Consider the following 17985-nt stretch of genomic DNA (forward strand, 5'->3'; position numbering starts at 1 on the left):
CGTTGACCTTAATGGAAGTAACAGGTCTGTCGTTGACCTAAGATCCCGGGCTAAAGCCTAAGGGCAGTCTTAGTGTGGCATACACAATACAAAGAGCGGTAGTAGTGTGGCATACACTAAGCGGGACATTTACTAAGCTTCTGCACCGTGTTTGCGTCACAAAAGTGAGGCAAAACAACGAAATTTTCTTTGGTCATTTACTTTCCAGCACCCTGGAAATAACCTAAGAGTAATGCAAAGCATCGCATTGAGCTGCTTCGAATTATTTTTGCACCATGGTGGCGTACCAAGGGTAGTGCATGGGTGTTCCCATGCAACCACCCAATGTTTCTCTTGCTAAACAAAATTTACTAAAAACAGTAGATTGGGTTTAGCATGAGAAAACTGCGCCCTTTTCTTCAATTAGGCGCAATGAAGGAGTAATGCTTTAATTTCTCCTTCCTTTTCCTGAGGCGCTAAGGTGTGTGCATGGCACACGGCAGCTGTAATCACCTACGGCTCGCTCCCTGTCAAGAAATGCAGCCTCGTGGGGGGCTGTGCTGCGTTGCGTGACTTTTTAGTAAATCTCCCCCTATGTGTGTTTTCTGCTGTTGATGCAATACTGAGCAATGGTCTTGTAGGTATTTGCATAGGGAATCTTGAAGTGTGAAAAAGTGAGGATTTTTGAAGTTTCTTCTGGAAGCGCATCTGGAGGGATTTTCTGAATTTTCTGAATTTTTCATTCGAGTGAGGGTGAAATCGCGCTGGTCGGGTTTTTGCTGGAAGTAAAAGCAAACTGAGAGTGTATGGTTCTATGTTTTCATTTAGTTGATCAGACACTTTGTTTTCATGTTGATTTAACTGCTAGCAAATGTCCTTTAACTCCTTCCGTGCTCATGACGGAACCACGCCGTCATGAGCCACGGTTGCCGTGTGCTCATGACGGAGTGGTTCCGTCATACTGCGGCCGTTGGATGCCGCGCCGCCCACGCGGCGCTAATTCCCCACCTGTGCGGGTGATTAGCGCTGTGGGCGGAGTCATGACAGAACCACTCCATCATGAGCACAGCCCAACCGTGGCTCATGACGGCGTGGCTCCGTCATGAGCACCGGGCCACCGCGCTGCCCCCCCGCACCCCCCAGCGCTGCGGCGGAATTTCCGCCGCAGCGAAGGGGTTAAAATACTGTCTCTATTTTCTCCTGCTTCTTTCAATGCTTACGTCTCCATTATGTCATCTTCTCCTTTATGTTCTGCCCTGATTTCTTTAAAGGATAAATCATCATTTGTTAAAATTGTTGCAATTTTATTTCAATATACCAAGAATTATGTTTGTTTGTATTTTTACATATTAGAATAGATTTGTTACATGAACTAAACATATTATTTCCAGTCTTAATAGTAAAAGATAATAAACTTGAGGTTTAATCACAAAATCTAATTGTTTATGTAACATAATTAATTATTGTCACATGTCACAGAAATCAACTAAATTCACTCTAAATATAAGAGGTCACATTTGCTGCACTTACAAAACAAAATATTTTAAAGCTGAACACATTGCTACCAAAACATTTTCAATTATAAGCTTTGTCTTTCTGTACATTGATGTAAGAGGTGATCTTCTGGTTCTTAAAAGCATTAACGTTTCTTCTCCAGCGCACAGAGTCCTCTCAGCCAAAGCATCAGGGCCTGAAACGAGGAAACAATTAGAGATGAACATTTTCATGCAGAAATCTTGTCTTCCTCAATCTCGGGTAAGACTCCCGAGGATGGAAACTGTGGTCTATACCGTCTTTCGTTTTTAGTTCTGGCGTAAAATGCAGCTTTACCGGTCTCATAAATACTACAACTACTACTCCTCCTCCTCCTACTACTGGTACTTCTACTACTACTACTACTACTAAGAATAATAATAATAATAATAATAATAATAATAATAATAACAATCATACTCATAACCATCATCACAATCATAACAATTCCTAGCAAGGGTTGGTTGCCTGAAGTGGCATTGACATACCTAACATGTTTGTAATTAGCAGACATAGACTGTTCAAGGGGTCGGCCTCCTTCAGCCATTAGCTTTGGTGCCAATGTCATTCACATCTGTATCGGTCCTTTGGAGTGTCAGGGACCGTGTGTAAATCATCCTTTTCCTGCTTACGGTAGCACAGAGCTTGAGTGCTCTGCAATTTTTTGAGCTCTCGGAGAGTCACCTCAAGCATACCTCCACAACGATAAATTCCTTGACTTGGCAATCAAACAAAATGGAGATTCAACTAGATATGATCAATACCCTGGACAGTGCTTAATTTGTAAAAAAGTAAGTCCAAAGGCCCATGTTGGGATGGTACTACAGCTTGCACTACCCATTGGCCATTCCAGCACTGCCAATCACAGTGCCTGCACAGCTTCGAACCATCACACTGCTACAAGTCTGACAATTCAGACTATTTGAGGCACGCCAAGCAATAAGAATGGCTTGGGTGGCAGCAATTAGTTTGATTTAATGTACATTGAATTAATAAACAGCTGTTGTTCTGCTCATCTCTAAATTATACAAACAGTGTCCCATGTGGCAGCTGTCATAAGAGTCGGTGTTGACAAATAGGTGCCGGTGCCAAGCACCGGAAACCACCGGCTCAAACTAAGCACTGCCCTGGCAACGTCTATAACTAAGTTGGAGTGCAAATTGGACTCGCTGGACCTAGGTGAACAACTTACCAGATCACTTAGGAAGGGTTAAATATCTGTTCTTGCCTCCCAGTAATGGAAAAACTTTGTATGCTGCCTGAGGTGCACCAGAAGTCCCTTTAGTGCTGCAAATCCAGTTCAGGGCGACGATCATCTGCAAAAGCCCACCATGAGCTAGGCTCCGAAACGCAGACACGTTCTTTACCTGTGCCACAAACCCAGCTTAGTGCCTCTCACCTAATAAAAGTCCAAACCTGGTGGGGACCCGGAACTGAGTCACCGACTCCAGTAGTCATACAAAATATTAAGGGACCTCCTCCAGCCAACTCCAGTGTCAGCCTCAACTGACCCACACTAGGTAAATCACGGCGCAACCACGTTATTAATGATGACAACAGTAACAGCACTCAAATGGAGGCCAGAGATGAACAAGTACCAACTATACTGACTTTGAACCCGCATTACCAGTCTGAGGGTCCCCAAGACCTCTTAAATAGACCAAATTTTCTGAGGCTGCCTAAAATTTCCCAAATTTACCTAATGCAAGCTTGGAAAACATGCTATGAAGTCAAATTTAAAACCTTGGTCACCAGAGCGGCAGAGAATCGATAAGACTAACGCTCAAATCTTGATCATTAGCAGAACAAATCCTGACCAGTAAGCAGACTTTTGAGGAGTGGGGGATAGAACTCACAATACCAGCAGCTCCCAAATATCCTCACCTATTGAGGACCTCAGGAGAACAGTTAGGCTCAGATGCACACTCTTACAGCATTCTGAAAGGGGCCAGAAACTCCCAACTCAACCTGTCCTACAATAAGCAGCTAATATCATGCTTCTATTCCAATTAAAAGGTTCAACAAGGAGAATAGCCCCAGAGACCACTGACAGAGCTAAGCATAGAAATGATAGGATCTGGCTGTCAGCTACACTTTTGAGCAATACCAAATATCATTCCTAGTTCATACAGTGACCTGCACCAGGTAAACCTCAAGAGGTAACCAGACATAAGCCTGAAATGAAACGTGGTGAAGTTATCAAAGCTACTTGAATCTCCAGCCGCTCATTCAGACGGCAGACCTCTGCTTTCAGGAAACATGGGCAGTATGTCCCATCACAATCCCAGGAGTCTAAGGACTGTACCAAGTCACCACAAGTTAAAATATAGGTTGGAGACCCTCAGGTGGCCTCTCAATCTATGCATCTTTGGGCTTGCATTTGAATATTAAACTTCCCTGAAAGCCAAGACAAAAAGTTCAAGTTAGCAATTGTGGAAGTTGTGCACATAAATGCCCAGCCCTAAGGACCTTGCTGATGAATGTATATTTCGATGGTTTTGGCGCAAATCGCATAAATCGGCTGCTCCAATTTTGTGACTTTGAATCTGTGCTCTGCGGAAATACAATCCTGGAAGTCATTGTATGTGGCGATTTCAATCTGCGCCACTTGGGAGCTGATCAATCAAATCAGGAAGGAATCTGATGATCACTCTTTTTAACAATCATGACATAAAATCGATTCAGCATTTTATGGAAAGTACCCCATTGGCGCCAATTTCCAGAAGTCATTCAAGGGAATCAACGTTTTGGATTAACTGTTCAGCACATCAAACATCTTAGAGGCCCTGGAGAACTTTGATATCCTGACCCGTTTCGACTGTGATCACTTCCCTCTTGTCACATCTTTAAAGGTTAGCTCCAAAAGGTTTGTAGAACCTTAGGTCAGTTGCTGACTCAACGGGTGAAGAAAGCAGGAACTTAATTTGAAGGATAAAATGTGGTCAACTGAACTGGCGGCAACTCTAAACCTTAATGAAATACACCAAGGCCCCTATTATGAGTACAGCGATGCATAAGCCCGCCCTAACCATGGTGGCGGTCCGACGACAACCACACTGCGGGACCGCCCGCAGTATTATGACTGCGGCTGTCAGGACCGTTGCGAGACCACCAGCATAACTTGAATCAAAGATCCAGCTAGAACGGCAGTCTTTCACCAACAGGAAAATTCTGGCGGTGCTGCAGTTGGCACCGCTGAGCATATTCTGAGTTGCCATTTTACAGCTCTTTTCATTGCGGTGAACCCACCAAGAGAACAGTGGTGGAATGGCAACAAAGCGGGCCCCTAACAGGGACCCCTGCCAGATTTGGGCCTGGGGGTACATGTGGGGGGAACATATAGTGCCCCCCTGGATGTGCAACCCCCCTTCTTGCAATGTGTGTCATGTATGCCACACCGTGCAGGGAGATGCAGTCGGCGCTCTGACTGTGGCGGTCTGCTTGATAGGCTCTTCTAGGAGCCTAGCTGACCGCTGCCGTCAAACTGCCACAGGACCGCACGCCAGACCAGGATTTAACTCCCAAACTGCTGCGCCGTCACAACGCGGCTTTGGTGGTCCCACAGCAGATGGCGCGATGCACCGTCCGCTGTAGGACCACCAAAGTCCTAATCAGGTCCTAAATCTTTGGACATAATCCCCCTATCTCCCTTCTTACAGATCATCTGCCGCCATCTCACAGAAAATAAAAAAAAACACATATAACTGCCAGTAAACTGAAGATTTGCAGACTCCAAAAAGCCTGTCAAAAAGAAAATGTAAAAACAAAAAGAGATGAGCTAAACTGTCAGTTGCGCATCCTAAATAAACAGCATAAGCAGATGGTATGGGAAGCAAAACGGGAGCAGTTGTAAATTGAATCGATGCAAGTACATACATTGATGGGTAAACAGGGGCAAGCTAGCTAAGGCGATACCTCAAGAATAAAACTAGCCCCCCAAACAGCCAGAACCAATGTCATCACAGAACAGCAGTGGACTCTGCATGTACAAACTCTATATGTGTCAACAACTTCTCCTGGCACTGAATCAGAGGCATCCAATACCTGCCTGGAGGTACAAGACTCAGGGGAGGTGATCACAAAAAAGATTGTTTCCAAAACCCTGAAGAAGGCCAGAGCGCCAAGGTCTTCAAGGGAGATCCAGACCTCTGGTCTGCCATCTTAACCTCTCCCTATCAATCCTGTTTTGTTACCAAGCAAGTCCTGCAGAGCTGGAGGGGCTGAAGGATGGCAGGAGCAATCTACATAATTATTGCCTCATCACTCTCCTGGATAGCGAAGCCAAGGCCTACGCCTCTGTCTTACTGAAAGACCTGGAACGCTTGGCCGAAGCAAACTATATAATACCACCTAGTCTAACGGGATTCCGAGCTAACTCCTCCACACTGGATAATGCAGTGCCCCTTTCTTTCCTAATCCACTTAAGAAACAACTCCAGCTTTTTGGGTAATGCATCAGCTTTCGACCTGGTTGGCAAGAATAGGCTATGGAGAAAGATTAGAGATTGGGGCATACCTAACAACCTGCTCTAGGCCATCATATTCCTATACACCTCTACTTGGGTTTGGGTCAAGCTAACAGTGGTTAGCAGGAAAATCCAGCCAGACAACAGCCTTATACAAGGCGGCATGTTAGAACCGTGGCTATTTAACCGTTACACTGCAGAGATGGGTGCAGCTTTAAAACATGGGAATTTTATCTCTCAGAAAATCGGAAGTACTACGGTCCCATTACTTCAATATGATGATGACAATATCCCTCTGGACAACTCAAGAGTTGGCCTACAGAGGGCACTTAATGCCATGCACATGTAAAGTCCGGATAACAAAATCGTGGCTAATGGTAATTCAATCAAAATTTACAATTTTATCTGGGGCATGGGCTCACTAAAAATCAAAAAAGCTGATAGCTACAACTTCCTAGATGTTTGGGTTTCAACCAAAAGAGGAGCCAAAAAGCATCTTACACACACTGCAACAAAGGCAGAGGTAATTACAATAGGAATGTGTAAACTAAACAATGTCTCAGCTAATTTGGACAAAATATTGAGCTAAAATCATCAAGTTGAAAAAATATTGAGGGGAACATTTACAAGAAACTGACGCATCTGTAAAGATGCGTCAGTTTCCCTGAGCCAGCCTGCGATACCCTTGCGCCACCATGAATTCCCGGTATTGGCAATATGGCGCACCATGGCGCAAGGATTGACAAATGCGTCAGAAATTCTGACGCATCTGGTGGCCCAAAAGTCACGCATTGCTGGAGTCGTGTTGCAAACACAACGCAACTCCAGCAATGCATGTTGAGGCCTGTAGTTATTGTACTGCGTCACTCCTTACGCCTGCTTCGTAAGGTTTTGACGCAATGGCATCGTAGAAGCGGGCAGTGAGGTCTTGTAGATTTCACTGCATCACTTTCACAAGGCTTTCCTGCATGGGAACACACATCCTGCATACTTTATACCTGACACAGGTATAATGTGGCGCAGTGCTTTACAATGTGACGCATCTCCCTAGATGCGTCACACTGTAAATTGGCCGCATTGTTTACACCGCCACTGTGTCACAAATGTGACACAATGGCAGCACAAAAGTGTTGCAAGGGACTTGTAAATCTGCCCTGAATTTTTAATTTGGTGATACAGAAATATTGTGTGCAAGAATATTGTTGACAAAAATATAGATTTTTTAAGGTAAAAACATTTACGTGTTTAAATAATATTTAAATTCTATGTGATTTATATTGTTTGTGTAATTGTTAATAATGTTTTTAAATATAGTTTGTAATTTTAAGCTATTTCTATTTTTAATTTCATTAGAAAATAATAATTTATAGTGTTGTAGCAAGTTGTGGGGTTTGAGGGGTTTGTAGGGTTTGTAGGGGTACAGGGTGGGAAGTTAATTAAGTATAATTAATTTATATATATATATTAATTATTTATTAGCTTATTAAATATGTAAATTGTGTCAATAATATTTTTTAAAGTTATAATTTAGGTGTGGTGTGTTGGGTTTGTAGGGATACAAGTAACAATTGATTAATGTATAATTATTGATACAATATTTATTCATTGTTAATTAACTATGCAAATGATGTATTATAATTTGTTAAGTTATATTTTAGGTGTGGGTTGTTGGGTTTGTAGGGGTATAGGGTGGGAAGTTAATTAAGTAATAGTTATTATAATGTAATTTGTGTAATTCTTATATTTTTTTATTTGTATTTTAGGAGCAGGTTTTTGGGTTTTCAGGGTTATAGGGTGGGAAGGTAATTAAATGATATTTGATTATTAACTGGGAATAGTGAATTTTACCCTTCTTGAGTCCAATGCTTTCCTTACTGTGGCACAAGAGTGGGAATAGTGAATTGTACTGCTCCCGAGTCCAAAGCTTTCCCTACTGTTGCAGAGACTGAAGTGGGAATAGTATATGTAATAATCCTAGAAATGTATAGTTTTGTTTAAAATTATATTATTATAATGGTTCTGAACATTTAAAAAAAACTTATTTAAATTAGTAATATTTGTAATATATAATATATTTTTAGTCAAATATATTTTTTATGTTGTTTATTTTTAATGTGTAATTAAATTAGTATGTTTTTTATTTATTTTCCAGTTGATTTGTCATGGTGTTTAATTTATTATATATACATTTGTTATATTTCTAAATATGCATGTTATATTGTTAAAATTAAAATAATTAGTAAATCATAATATAAATTAAAATTATTATTGTAATAATAAATTTAAAATATATATGTGTACATAAACATACATATGTGTGTGTGTGTGTTTAAATACATATATATTTATATATATGTTTTCTGTTATTTAAAGATTTTTAATTTACATTATATTACATGTTAATATATTTAATGTTTACTATTTTCAACTGTATATCTTAAAAAACTATTTTTGTATATATTTTTCGATCGCAGTGTAAAACAATATTTTTTTGATATGTTTGAACTTACCATAATATATATATATATATAGGAAAACTATATTTTTGTGCTCGATATTTTTGACACTATATTCTTGTATCATGATATTTTGAGTTTCGATATTTTGTCAGTGAACATAGTTTTGGAACCCCCTCCACTGTTCCAATGAGACGGGTAATAGCAGCAACCGTTCGACCAATGATCAGGTACGGCCACAAAGCATATCTGGGCCATTTAGTTAACTTCAAGGATAAGTATTAGCTCAATGCATACAAAATGGTCTATTGATGTCCTACATATCGCCAGAAATGCTTTAACAGGCTAGAAGTTGGCCCACAGGGCCAAACATGGGCAAGCATGGCGTCCTTCTTAAATTATTGCTATAGGAACAAAAAGGCCCCACCTAATACTATGAAACCGTTCTTCGGAACATCTTTGACCAAGAAGGGAACCCATGGTTGATATATCTCCATAGATCTATTTCCATACTTAAAACCGACCAGTCGGCATTGGACTGTCTCCTGCTCTAATGTGCTGTCCTTAAAGCAACATTGAAAAAACAAATGAAACACTGTCCAAGGCAAGTGTCATGGATAAACTCAGTAAATCCAGCCTATTGTAAACAGTAGGGGTGGGCGGAATTTGCGAAATCCACTTTCGCAAATTATCGCAAAAATGTTCAAAATTATCGCAAACATACGGAAATATCGCGAAGATGAGGAAGTTTTTTTCCAGCATGTTCGCGAGATTTTCTGCATGGTTGCGGCTCTCCAACTTACCCATGTAGTCGCTCGCGGGCGCGGCCATCTTGTTTTCAGTTGTCTCGCGGTGCATGATCGCGAGAAGAAAGACGTGATCGCGCGACGCATGACGTCACTGCGGGCGCGAACTGTCGCGAGACAGCGCAAATGGCTGAAAACAATACAACATCTCATGGAGAACGCGACCGGATCAAGAAAACTTGTCGGCGAACGCACGGATTCAGGTAAGGCGAATGCGCGCGCGCGAGAATGTATTATTTTACAGCGCGAGCAAGAATCAAATTATCGGCAAGCTGCGGAATGTGGAAATTTTGACATTTTCGCGCTTTATGCAGAATGCGAAAATGTCAAATTATCGCAATTTCCGCGAACGGACCGAAATTTTAGCCCAGGCCTAGTAAACAGTGGGGCAATCCTACGCTAATGCTCAATCAGACTGCCTTAGACCTCACCCTTATCTCAGTTGCGCCCTTTGGAAAGCAAGCCTGAAACAAATAACGTTTGCTAGGCTAATGAGTCTACAATCTAGAGAAGTAAACTCAAAGAGGCAGTTGCTCATTAAAACTCCCAACTGCAGCCTTTGTGCCTACAAGTATGTATCTTAACCACCTGTCATGTTGCTGTTCGGCACTCCTGTACTTGTGCTGTACACTACTAAAACCACTCTTCCTGGCGTATGGATAAGACCATGCAATGAGGCCACAACCCTGGTATTCAACCTCATGGAGCCTATGGAACTGTAGACATTTGGAAAATATATCAGCCTCACTCATCAGTGCATTAAAGAGCCACCAAAGGGGCGACTCTCCACGATAACTGGTTGATTACATCTGTGCATGTCCAGGCTGTAACTACAGAAGGTGAGGGCAGCTTCGCATTCAGCCCCAGTGTAAGCATGAACTCTTTAAGCCATGTTCTGTCTGACAGCAGTATATCTCATGGCATGCAGCAGTAGAACATCCCGTGCTATCGGCTTCCCACTGCTACTTGGGAGCCAACCCCATTGTGTCAGCCCAAAAGTACTTTCTCAACTGGCATAGCTCTGCAAGCAGGGTACACTTTTGTCTGCATCTTTACTGCTTAGTTTGCACTTTTTCTTCTTTTTCTCTTAAAGCCATTTATATCTGCTTCACGTCTTTGGGCTTCCATTTCAATCTTCCTTTAAAGAGTTTTGCAATCCTATTTTATCCTCCAACGAATCATGCTATTATAGAATTTTTGTACAATGTAATTTATTGGATTAATGCTCACCAAGAGCCCGATTCACAAAACTAACTTAAGATAAACTCCTAAACTTACTACCATTTACTCATTTTGGTATTCACAGAAGGCACTTACTCATTTTGGTATTCACAGAAGGCACTTACTCATTGATGAGTAAGTGCCTTCTGTGAATACCAAAATGAGTAAGTGCACTTCTGTGAATACCAAAATGGTAGTAAGTTTAGGATTTTGTCTTAAGTTAGTTCTGTGAATCGGGCCCCAAGATTTTAGGTCGAGCATTAGCGATGACCTATTTTATCTCTCTGTGGGGCTTTGGCAAACCCACCCATTGCCATTGGCTGTTAGCTGTGGCATTCAGAAATGCTGGCTTCTTATTGGTCCATTTGTGTCAAAGTCTCTCTTTTATGTGTTTAGTTCGCTTTCCGGCGATTTCACTATGAGAACATTTTAGTTTGCCATCACACATTACAGCGTGTGATGGCCTCTCTTCTGTCCTCCCATCTGGCTATTGCAGGTAAGGCGGTGTTTTTTTTTGTAATTTTAAATAGTGCGAACCAAAGGTATTGGACTGCTGTAAAAGAGCACCAGTTACGTTACAGATGGACACATTAATTTTTGGATAGGCACGCAGAGATTACGTTATTTCCCAAAATTACCAATGTTGAGCTGATGCTTATCCTCCATCCATCATTGGCTGTGGCTGGGGAAGGGTGGTGCAATGTAGTGCAGCGGAAATGGAGTCATTTTCATTCTAATTATCAAATTTCACTAGCATGACGGAGGTAATTTATAATGTGGCACTTTAAACTGTAAATGAAAATCTAAATGGAAATATATTCTTACAACTATAATATATTTTTTTGGTGATCAACATAACCACAAAAATGTTAACATTCCAATTGCATTCCATTTAGTTTATTTTTTCGGACTACCCGGTATATGCATGACTATTCCAAGATGGCGGAGTCGAATGCAGTCATCTCATCCCGTGGGAATGGGTCTGCATGCGCAGCCACATTGTGGGGAGTGAGGCGAGTGTGTCTCCATCAACGAATTTTATTTATTGTTGTCACTGGCCTGTCCTGCTGGAGTGAGCGTGTGATGCAGTACACGAGTTGGGGACGAGGAATCAGAGTCACACCGAGACCATGGAGGGCTATCTGGGGGTCGACGACACCTCACAGACAGCAGCTGTGCCTTCCTATATTGTCAAGCTCTGGACTCTGCTGGAGGAGCTGAGCAATGAGCAGCTGACATGCTGGAGTTTACGTTCCATGTGAAAGGTTCTGCAAGGCGTGAAATATAATGATGGGAAGTGACAAAACGTGTGTTGCGATCTGTCAAGACAAATCTAAGACTTCCTGCGATACCTCACTAAGGGCCTCATGTAGGAAGCCAAATACCGGTCGGTAACGGCCGATTTTCGGTAATTATACCGTTACCGACCGGTATTTTGGCTTTTGAGATGTAGGGGGAGAATTTCATGATTCGGTATTTACCGAATCGGGAAAATTACCGAATCGGTAATATTACCGATTCGGTAAATTTACCGATTCGGTAAATACCGAATCATGAAATGAGATGTAGGGGGAGTGTGTGGTGGGTGTGGGAATTCGTTATTTACCACCAACTAAAGGTTGGTGGTAAATGACGAATAGGTGAAAAAAAGCATTTTTGTGCACGTTTAAGTGTGCAATGTGGCAGACATACATGCCCTTAGGGCATGTATGTGCGCCACATGTGCACACATGGCCGAATCAGTGGTGCAACAGGGTGTCAATGTGACACCCTGCCACCCTTGCATGTGCTCCCCCATTACCGAATTGGTATTTACCGATTCGGTAATGAGGCATACCTTCCCATCAATGGGAAGGTATGCCTCATTACCAAATCGGTAAATACCGATTCGGTAATTACCTAATTTTTCCGGTTCGGTAATATTTACCGACTCATTACCTACATTGCATTTACCACTTCATAAATACCGAATCGGTATGATTCGGTATTTATGAAGTGGTAAATGCCAGCCCACCTACATAAGGCCCTAAAACATTTAGAATTTCATTTAATTCGGATGTTTGGGCCTCTTCTGACTATTGCTCAATGGTAGCAATTCTGCTTGCTTTATCCCTACTCTTGTAATTGTTTATCAGCTGTATGTGTTCAAGGCGGGATATTGTTGTCCTTCAGACTTTATGTACAAACCTCACCCCCCTAGTTCACTCATACACTATTGTTTTCATTAATTCCGTGACGTTCTGCAGTTCAGGTCCCGAAGTCATCTCAACATTCTGTGAATCACCGTAGATCACTTACTCGCCCTGTGCCTAAAATAACATGCATTTGCAATGCACATAGGTCTCGCATTTGTGAGTTAGAGCTATTGACATTGTAAATGGCAATGTTTTTTACCTACACATTTTATTTTTGGAGTGAATGTATGTAGCGTGATCCCTTGGAAAGGTCCTGCACTTCGTAATAAATATATTGAAAAAGACGCAAAGTGTGGATTGTGTCAACAATTGCTTGCCACGTACCTCATGGGTGAAGTGTCGCCACACATGCACACCGTGGTGCTTTACTAATGCGAAACTCATAAATAAAAGTAATGCTTTCAGACTAACCAACCCAATCGGGATTGGAGCATGTGAATCCAAATCCCGACTTCTCTTTCATTTTCTAGACTATTTGACTTACTCTCCTGCGTCTTGGTTATCGCCAAAACAAACACTGGGAGGCAATGAAGTTTGCCAAGGGGGCGAGGGGCAGGGGGGCTATGGGGTACATGAAAATGTATTCATTGCCTAGTTGTCAAAGGTCGCCAGGTGCTATTAGTTAAAAGTGTGCAGATTTCATTAAGATATTAAGAGTACTTTACTCGCATCTTTGAGAAAATCGACATTAACTAAACAAAATGCAAGAATGCGTGTCAGTTTTCACAGTGTTTTAGACAGTACTGGTTGCTTAGTTTCATTGCATTAATTTTTGTATTTACTCTTTTACACAGCATCCAAAGTAGGTTACCTAACCCCAAAGCCCCGAGTTGTTAAATGACACATAGAATAGAGTGTTTTACAGTCGAGCAAATGTGTCCAAATGTAATTTTGGTAGTGCCATGGAATGATCAGCCAATGAGGTACTCGATGAGCAGGTATTTAACTTCACGTTCAAAATGTACGGTACTGTGGCTGTTGTTTGTTTGTACACAACCACCTCTCTGAATGTGTTTATTAACAAAGAGCTTCATCTACCAGACAGTGATCACGGAGGGGCGACTAAAGCACACAAGAGAGCACACAAGAAAATGTATTCATTTATCCTGAGTGTGAAGGCACCAGCAGGGCACAGCTCAGAATCTGCTGCTTCTGGTAAGACTAGGTAAGGGGGATGAGGTGGGGCATGCAGGTGTTGCAGGCAGATTTGCAGGTTATTGAAAGTGATGATTCTGACGTGAGGCAATGGAGACTGACTTTGTCTGTTTTTTTGCACCAGTCTATTTCTCTACCATCTACCAGGCTCACTGTAATGTATCCATTCATCTCTCTTTGTTAGAGGTGCGCGAGCCAATATATTAATTAACAGGTAGAGCCAGCCAGAGACGAGCCAAGCGTATACGAGCCAGTGGGAGAGCCGTGAAAATGATCGGCATGTTAATCATGCAGCAAACATGATGTAAATGAGCGATAATGTCTCTTCAGAATTAAAAAAAGTGAATTTCTTTAACGCGTCACCTCAGTACACAAGATTATAGCACTGAATTGAGAGGAAGTTATTAAAAGTGCTTGTTTTAAGCATGAGTTAAAACATTACCGCTCTTCCCGCCTGACAACAATGCCATTTGTGAACTAAGAGGCGTCAGTTGCCATGCATACCCCGAATGTTGCCTAGAGTCTTATTATGTTTAGAGTAACATTAAAATGATGTTCATTAAACACGCGACATTTTCGTACAGCACACATCTTGAAATCGCATATTTCAAGGTGGCAATAATAAAGATGAAAACGGAAGTGCCGGCAGGTAAGAAAACACAAACGGGAGTGGGGGTGGGGGGCAGGGAGGGTGAGAAGTCACAGACTGAGGGAGGGGGCGGTGGGGTGGGGAGACAGGGAAGAAAATAGTGTTAGGAGTAAAGGGGCCAATAGCCATGTAAGGATACAAATGATGAATGAGGAGGAATTAACAAGCCTCAAACCAATCGGAAGGCAGCATTTAAGGCAGAAGCCAATGGGAAGAGAGTGGGCGGAGCTCCCACACTACAGTATATACCGCATGCCTCGCAAAGCGATGGCAGCGCATTTGCACTGCAACGCTAGGCGAGACCTAAAAAGTGAATATGGTCTTGTATAATGTAACTAGTGCCCATGTAAGGCAGTCCAATACCTTTGTGTCTAGTTTGAGCTATATAAATCTGTAAAAATATGAATAAATACAATAAAATGTAATTGTTCACGGTGAGACTGCCTTATTTCGAGCCACAAACTTCTTCTCTTTGGCAATGAAAGGTGCCATAGTTGCCCCAGAGATGACAGATGCTAAAATATAAAAATAAAGTACATTCATAGTAAATTATGTTAATTCGTTCTCCTCAGACCAGAAACATCATGCAGACAGACACTGCAGGAGTGGCTGCACAGGAACACACAACACACAGCACAGTAGCACAGGGCCAGGGAAACACACACACCACCACAACACCACACTCAGGGAAACAAAAATGAGGACAAGCACCAAATGAACACATACAAGGAACAAACATCCAAATGGACACACAGCCTGCTTAGTCATACATACATTCCACAGACTGACACACACACACATACACACCCCACATGCCAACAGCAATGGAGCACAACAAATAGGAAAACCAAAGTGGGATGCACACAAATGGAAGGTCAAGGAGACACACAGCAAGCATGCATGTGCACATCACATGCAAGACAAGGAACAGAGACCAACACCCTCACACCATCAAATCATACATGGCTGGTACAGGCAGTGAGGACAAACCACAGACATCGCAGTGCAACAACACAGAGAGACAGCAAGGCAAACTATGTAGAGGCACAAGGATGAAAGGAAGGTCCTGAAGTCAAGCTGTGAACAGCCACACATATATACAAATACTTCACAGGGGTACACCAGCAGCACCACACACAGGGACCATTGATACACCCCATGACTGACAAACACCAGTAGGAATCCACACACATACCCCCCTCACACCAGCAGCACACAACACCAGTGTCAAACACATTGAAGGCTGGCAATACTTGCCAGTCAACACACACACACACACACAAACAATAACACAACCTGGGGGTAGCCGCAAACATCACACACACAGAGGGTTGCCACAACAAATGTCTGCACAAAAACAACACACAGACACATGACCCAACAGAAACACACACAGAACAACAACAAGAACAGTCATGCCCTGTGCAGCTAAACTGGGGAAAGGCAATGGGAGCACAGACACAACAGGAGGGCACAACATCATCACTCAGGAACAATGCACAGACAACAATACCACAACACACACAAGAAGTGCACCATCACAGAAAAACACAGCCACATCAAACAAACAACAGATGCACAGGCACAACAATCGCACAGCAAAAACAGCAGGACAGCAGGGGATGCACACCAGGCAATGACAAGGCAACAGACACACACAGCACTGCATGCACAAGCAGTGTGTGCACACCAGCTATACCAGCCACATACAGACATCAGTGACAGAACAGCAATCCACACAACACCATACAGCACAGTACAAAGACAACAGCACACCCAGGAAGTGAAGCAATAACACAGACAACACACATACATCCAACACAACACCAACAGATTCACAAGTCTGGGACACAAAGGTGGAAACAACGTGACCTGAGGACTGGGCAGCACACACAGTTGGACTGCATAAGAGCAACCATGACTGCCAAACAGCACCAGCACATCACGTACAACCCATTGGGGAAATGCCCTGAGTGACACATTGACCCTGGACAAAGAACTGCACCACAAAGCACAGTGTCACAAATGAAGTGATGGGGAGGCACACACACATGGAAATCAAGGGGACAGCTGACACCAAAGTGAAGTGTACTGCATGCCAGTAGGGGACATGGCAAGAGTGTACCATACACAAAGAGAAGGAGTGCAGACCCACAATGGGTAGACATCTGAAGCACAGATAGGGGATGGCATGACAACACACACCTCATGCCACACTGGAGGCAAGAAGGCACCATCTGACAGCAAGGCATGAAAAAACACAACCACAATGGCAGTGTGGAAAACCAGGTCTGCACAGTCCCCACAAACAGCCACCAGACACAGATGTGCAACAAAACACAACACTGACTTGCCAGTCACACACTCTGCATACTCACAAGTGACAAAAACAACAAGTAGGAGTCAGACAGAATTCCAAGGACATACCAACACACTGCTCAGTGCACTACATATAACTCGCACATGTGCATACAACCACATCCACAGGGCTGAACAATCAAAACAACAGGCACACAGCGATAATCTCACGAAATGTGGCGTTAGCTTGTTGATAGGGCCTCACAAACTTAGTCATGATGTCCACCTTCCATAGGATATCATGGCTATGTCAGTCCTGAAGCAGGCGTAAGGAAAGTAGCGATAACAGGGGTTATCGCTAATTTTCTTGCCGCTATGCTTCATAGCGTGGGACTTGATGATAGGAGAAATGTCGCTTAGCGACATTTCTTCTGTCATGTCAGGTCAGGAACGCCCACTTTGCATCTCATTAGAGATGCAAAGCTGGGCGTTAAGAATCCGGGCGCTAATACAAGGTTTCAAGCGTTAGCGTGACCTTGCTAATTAGGCGATAAAATTATCGCAGCTTTTCAGCCAAAAACGGCCGCAAAAGCGGCGATAATTTTCTATCCCCGCCTTGTAAATATGTCCCATCGTCTCTTGTTCGACAAAGCTTCACTACAACCACGTCATTGACAGATGCATTGAAGGTCGTAAGATCCCTGCTAGGCAGGAAGGGTAGGCAGTGATCTTATAACAGGACGGCGGCCACACTGCCCGGTGAAAGGGTATAAATGACCCTACCAGAGACCTCCTTCAATATATTAAACAGACCTCACCTAAGATGAAGAAACAATAATAAATTGAAATGGAATATTTCATCTTTTACCTTTTTATCTGCTCATAAGTTGCTCGGTCTCCATGTTTCAACTCCTGGAAACAAAAGAATCTAGTATTAGAAATAAACATATTTTAGTGGATTCCCTTTGTTCTAGGCCAGCATCAGATGTGTATATAATTCGTCCATAGTAGAGGGCACAGACTGGTATTAGTATGTCACACCTGGGAGAAGCTGTATCCACCAGCAACGGGTGGATGACTCGTCCACATTATTCATGGTTCCCCGTCTCATGTAGAGCATGAACGCAAAAACATCAGTTGTCTCAGATGTCAGAACCTTGTGTGCCACAAACATTGGGGCATATCAGCAACAACCGACGATAATTATCGCTAAGCGCACTTAGCGCTA

At 42.7% G+C, this 17985-nt stretch overlaps 1 protein-coding gene across 3 annotated transcripts in view; it reads right to left on the reverse strand.

The window, feature by feature from the left end:
* Window positions 1-1262: 1262 nt before the first annotated feature.
* The window catches only part of LOC146808737 (cell adhesion molecule CEACAM7-like), a 372135-nt gene continuing 355412 nt past the window's right edge, over window positions 1263-17985 (reverse strand). For all 3 annotated transcript variants that reach the window (XM_085615550.1, XM_085615552.1, XM_085615551.1), the window contains exons 8-9: window positions 17626-17669; window positions 1263-1669 (exon numbers count right to left, since the gene is read on the reverse strand). In XM_085615550.1, the coding sequence (XP_085471676.1) occupies window positions 1663-1669; window positions 17626-17669 (51 nt within the window). In that variant the 3' untranslated portion in view covers window positions 1263-1662. The remainder of the gene's footprint in view (window positions 1670-17625; window positions 17670-17985) is intronic.

The sequence above is a fragment of the Triturus cristatus genome, chromosome 7 (assembly GCF_964204655.1).
Source record: "Triturus cristatus chromosome 7, aTriCri1.1, whole genome shotgun sequence".
Classification (NCBI taxonomy): Eukaryota; Metazoa; Chordata; class Amphibia; order Caudata; family Salamandridae; genus Triturus; species Triturus cristatus.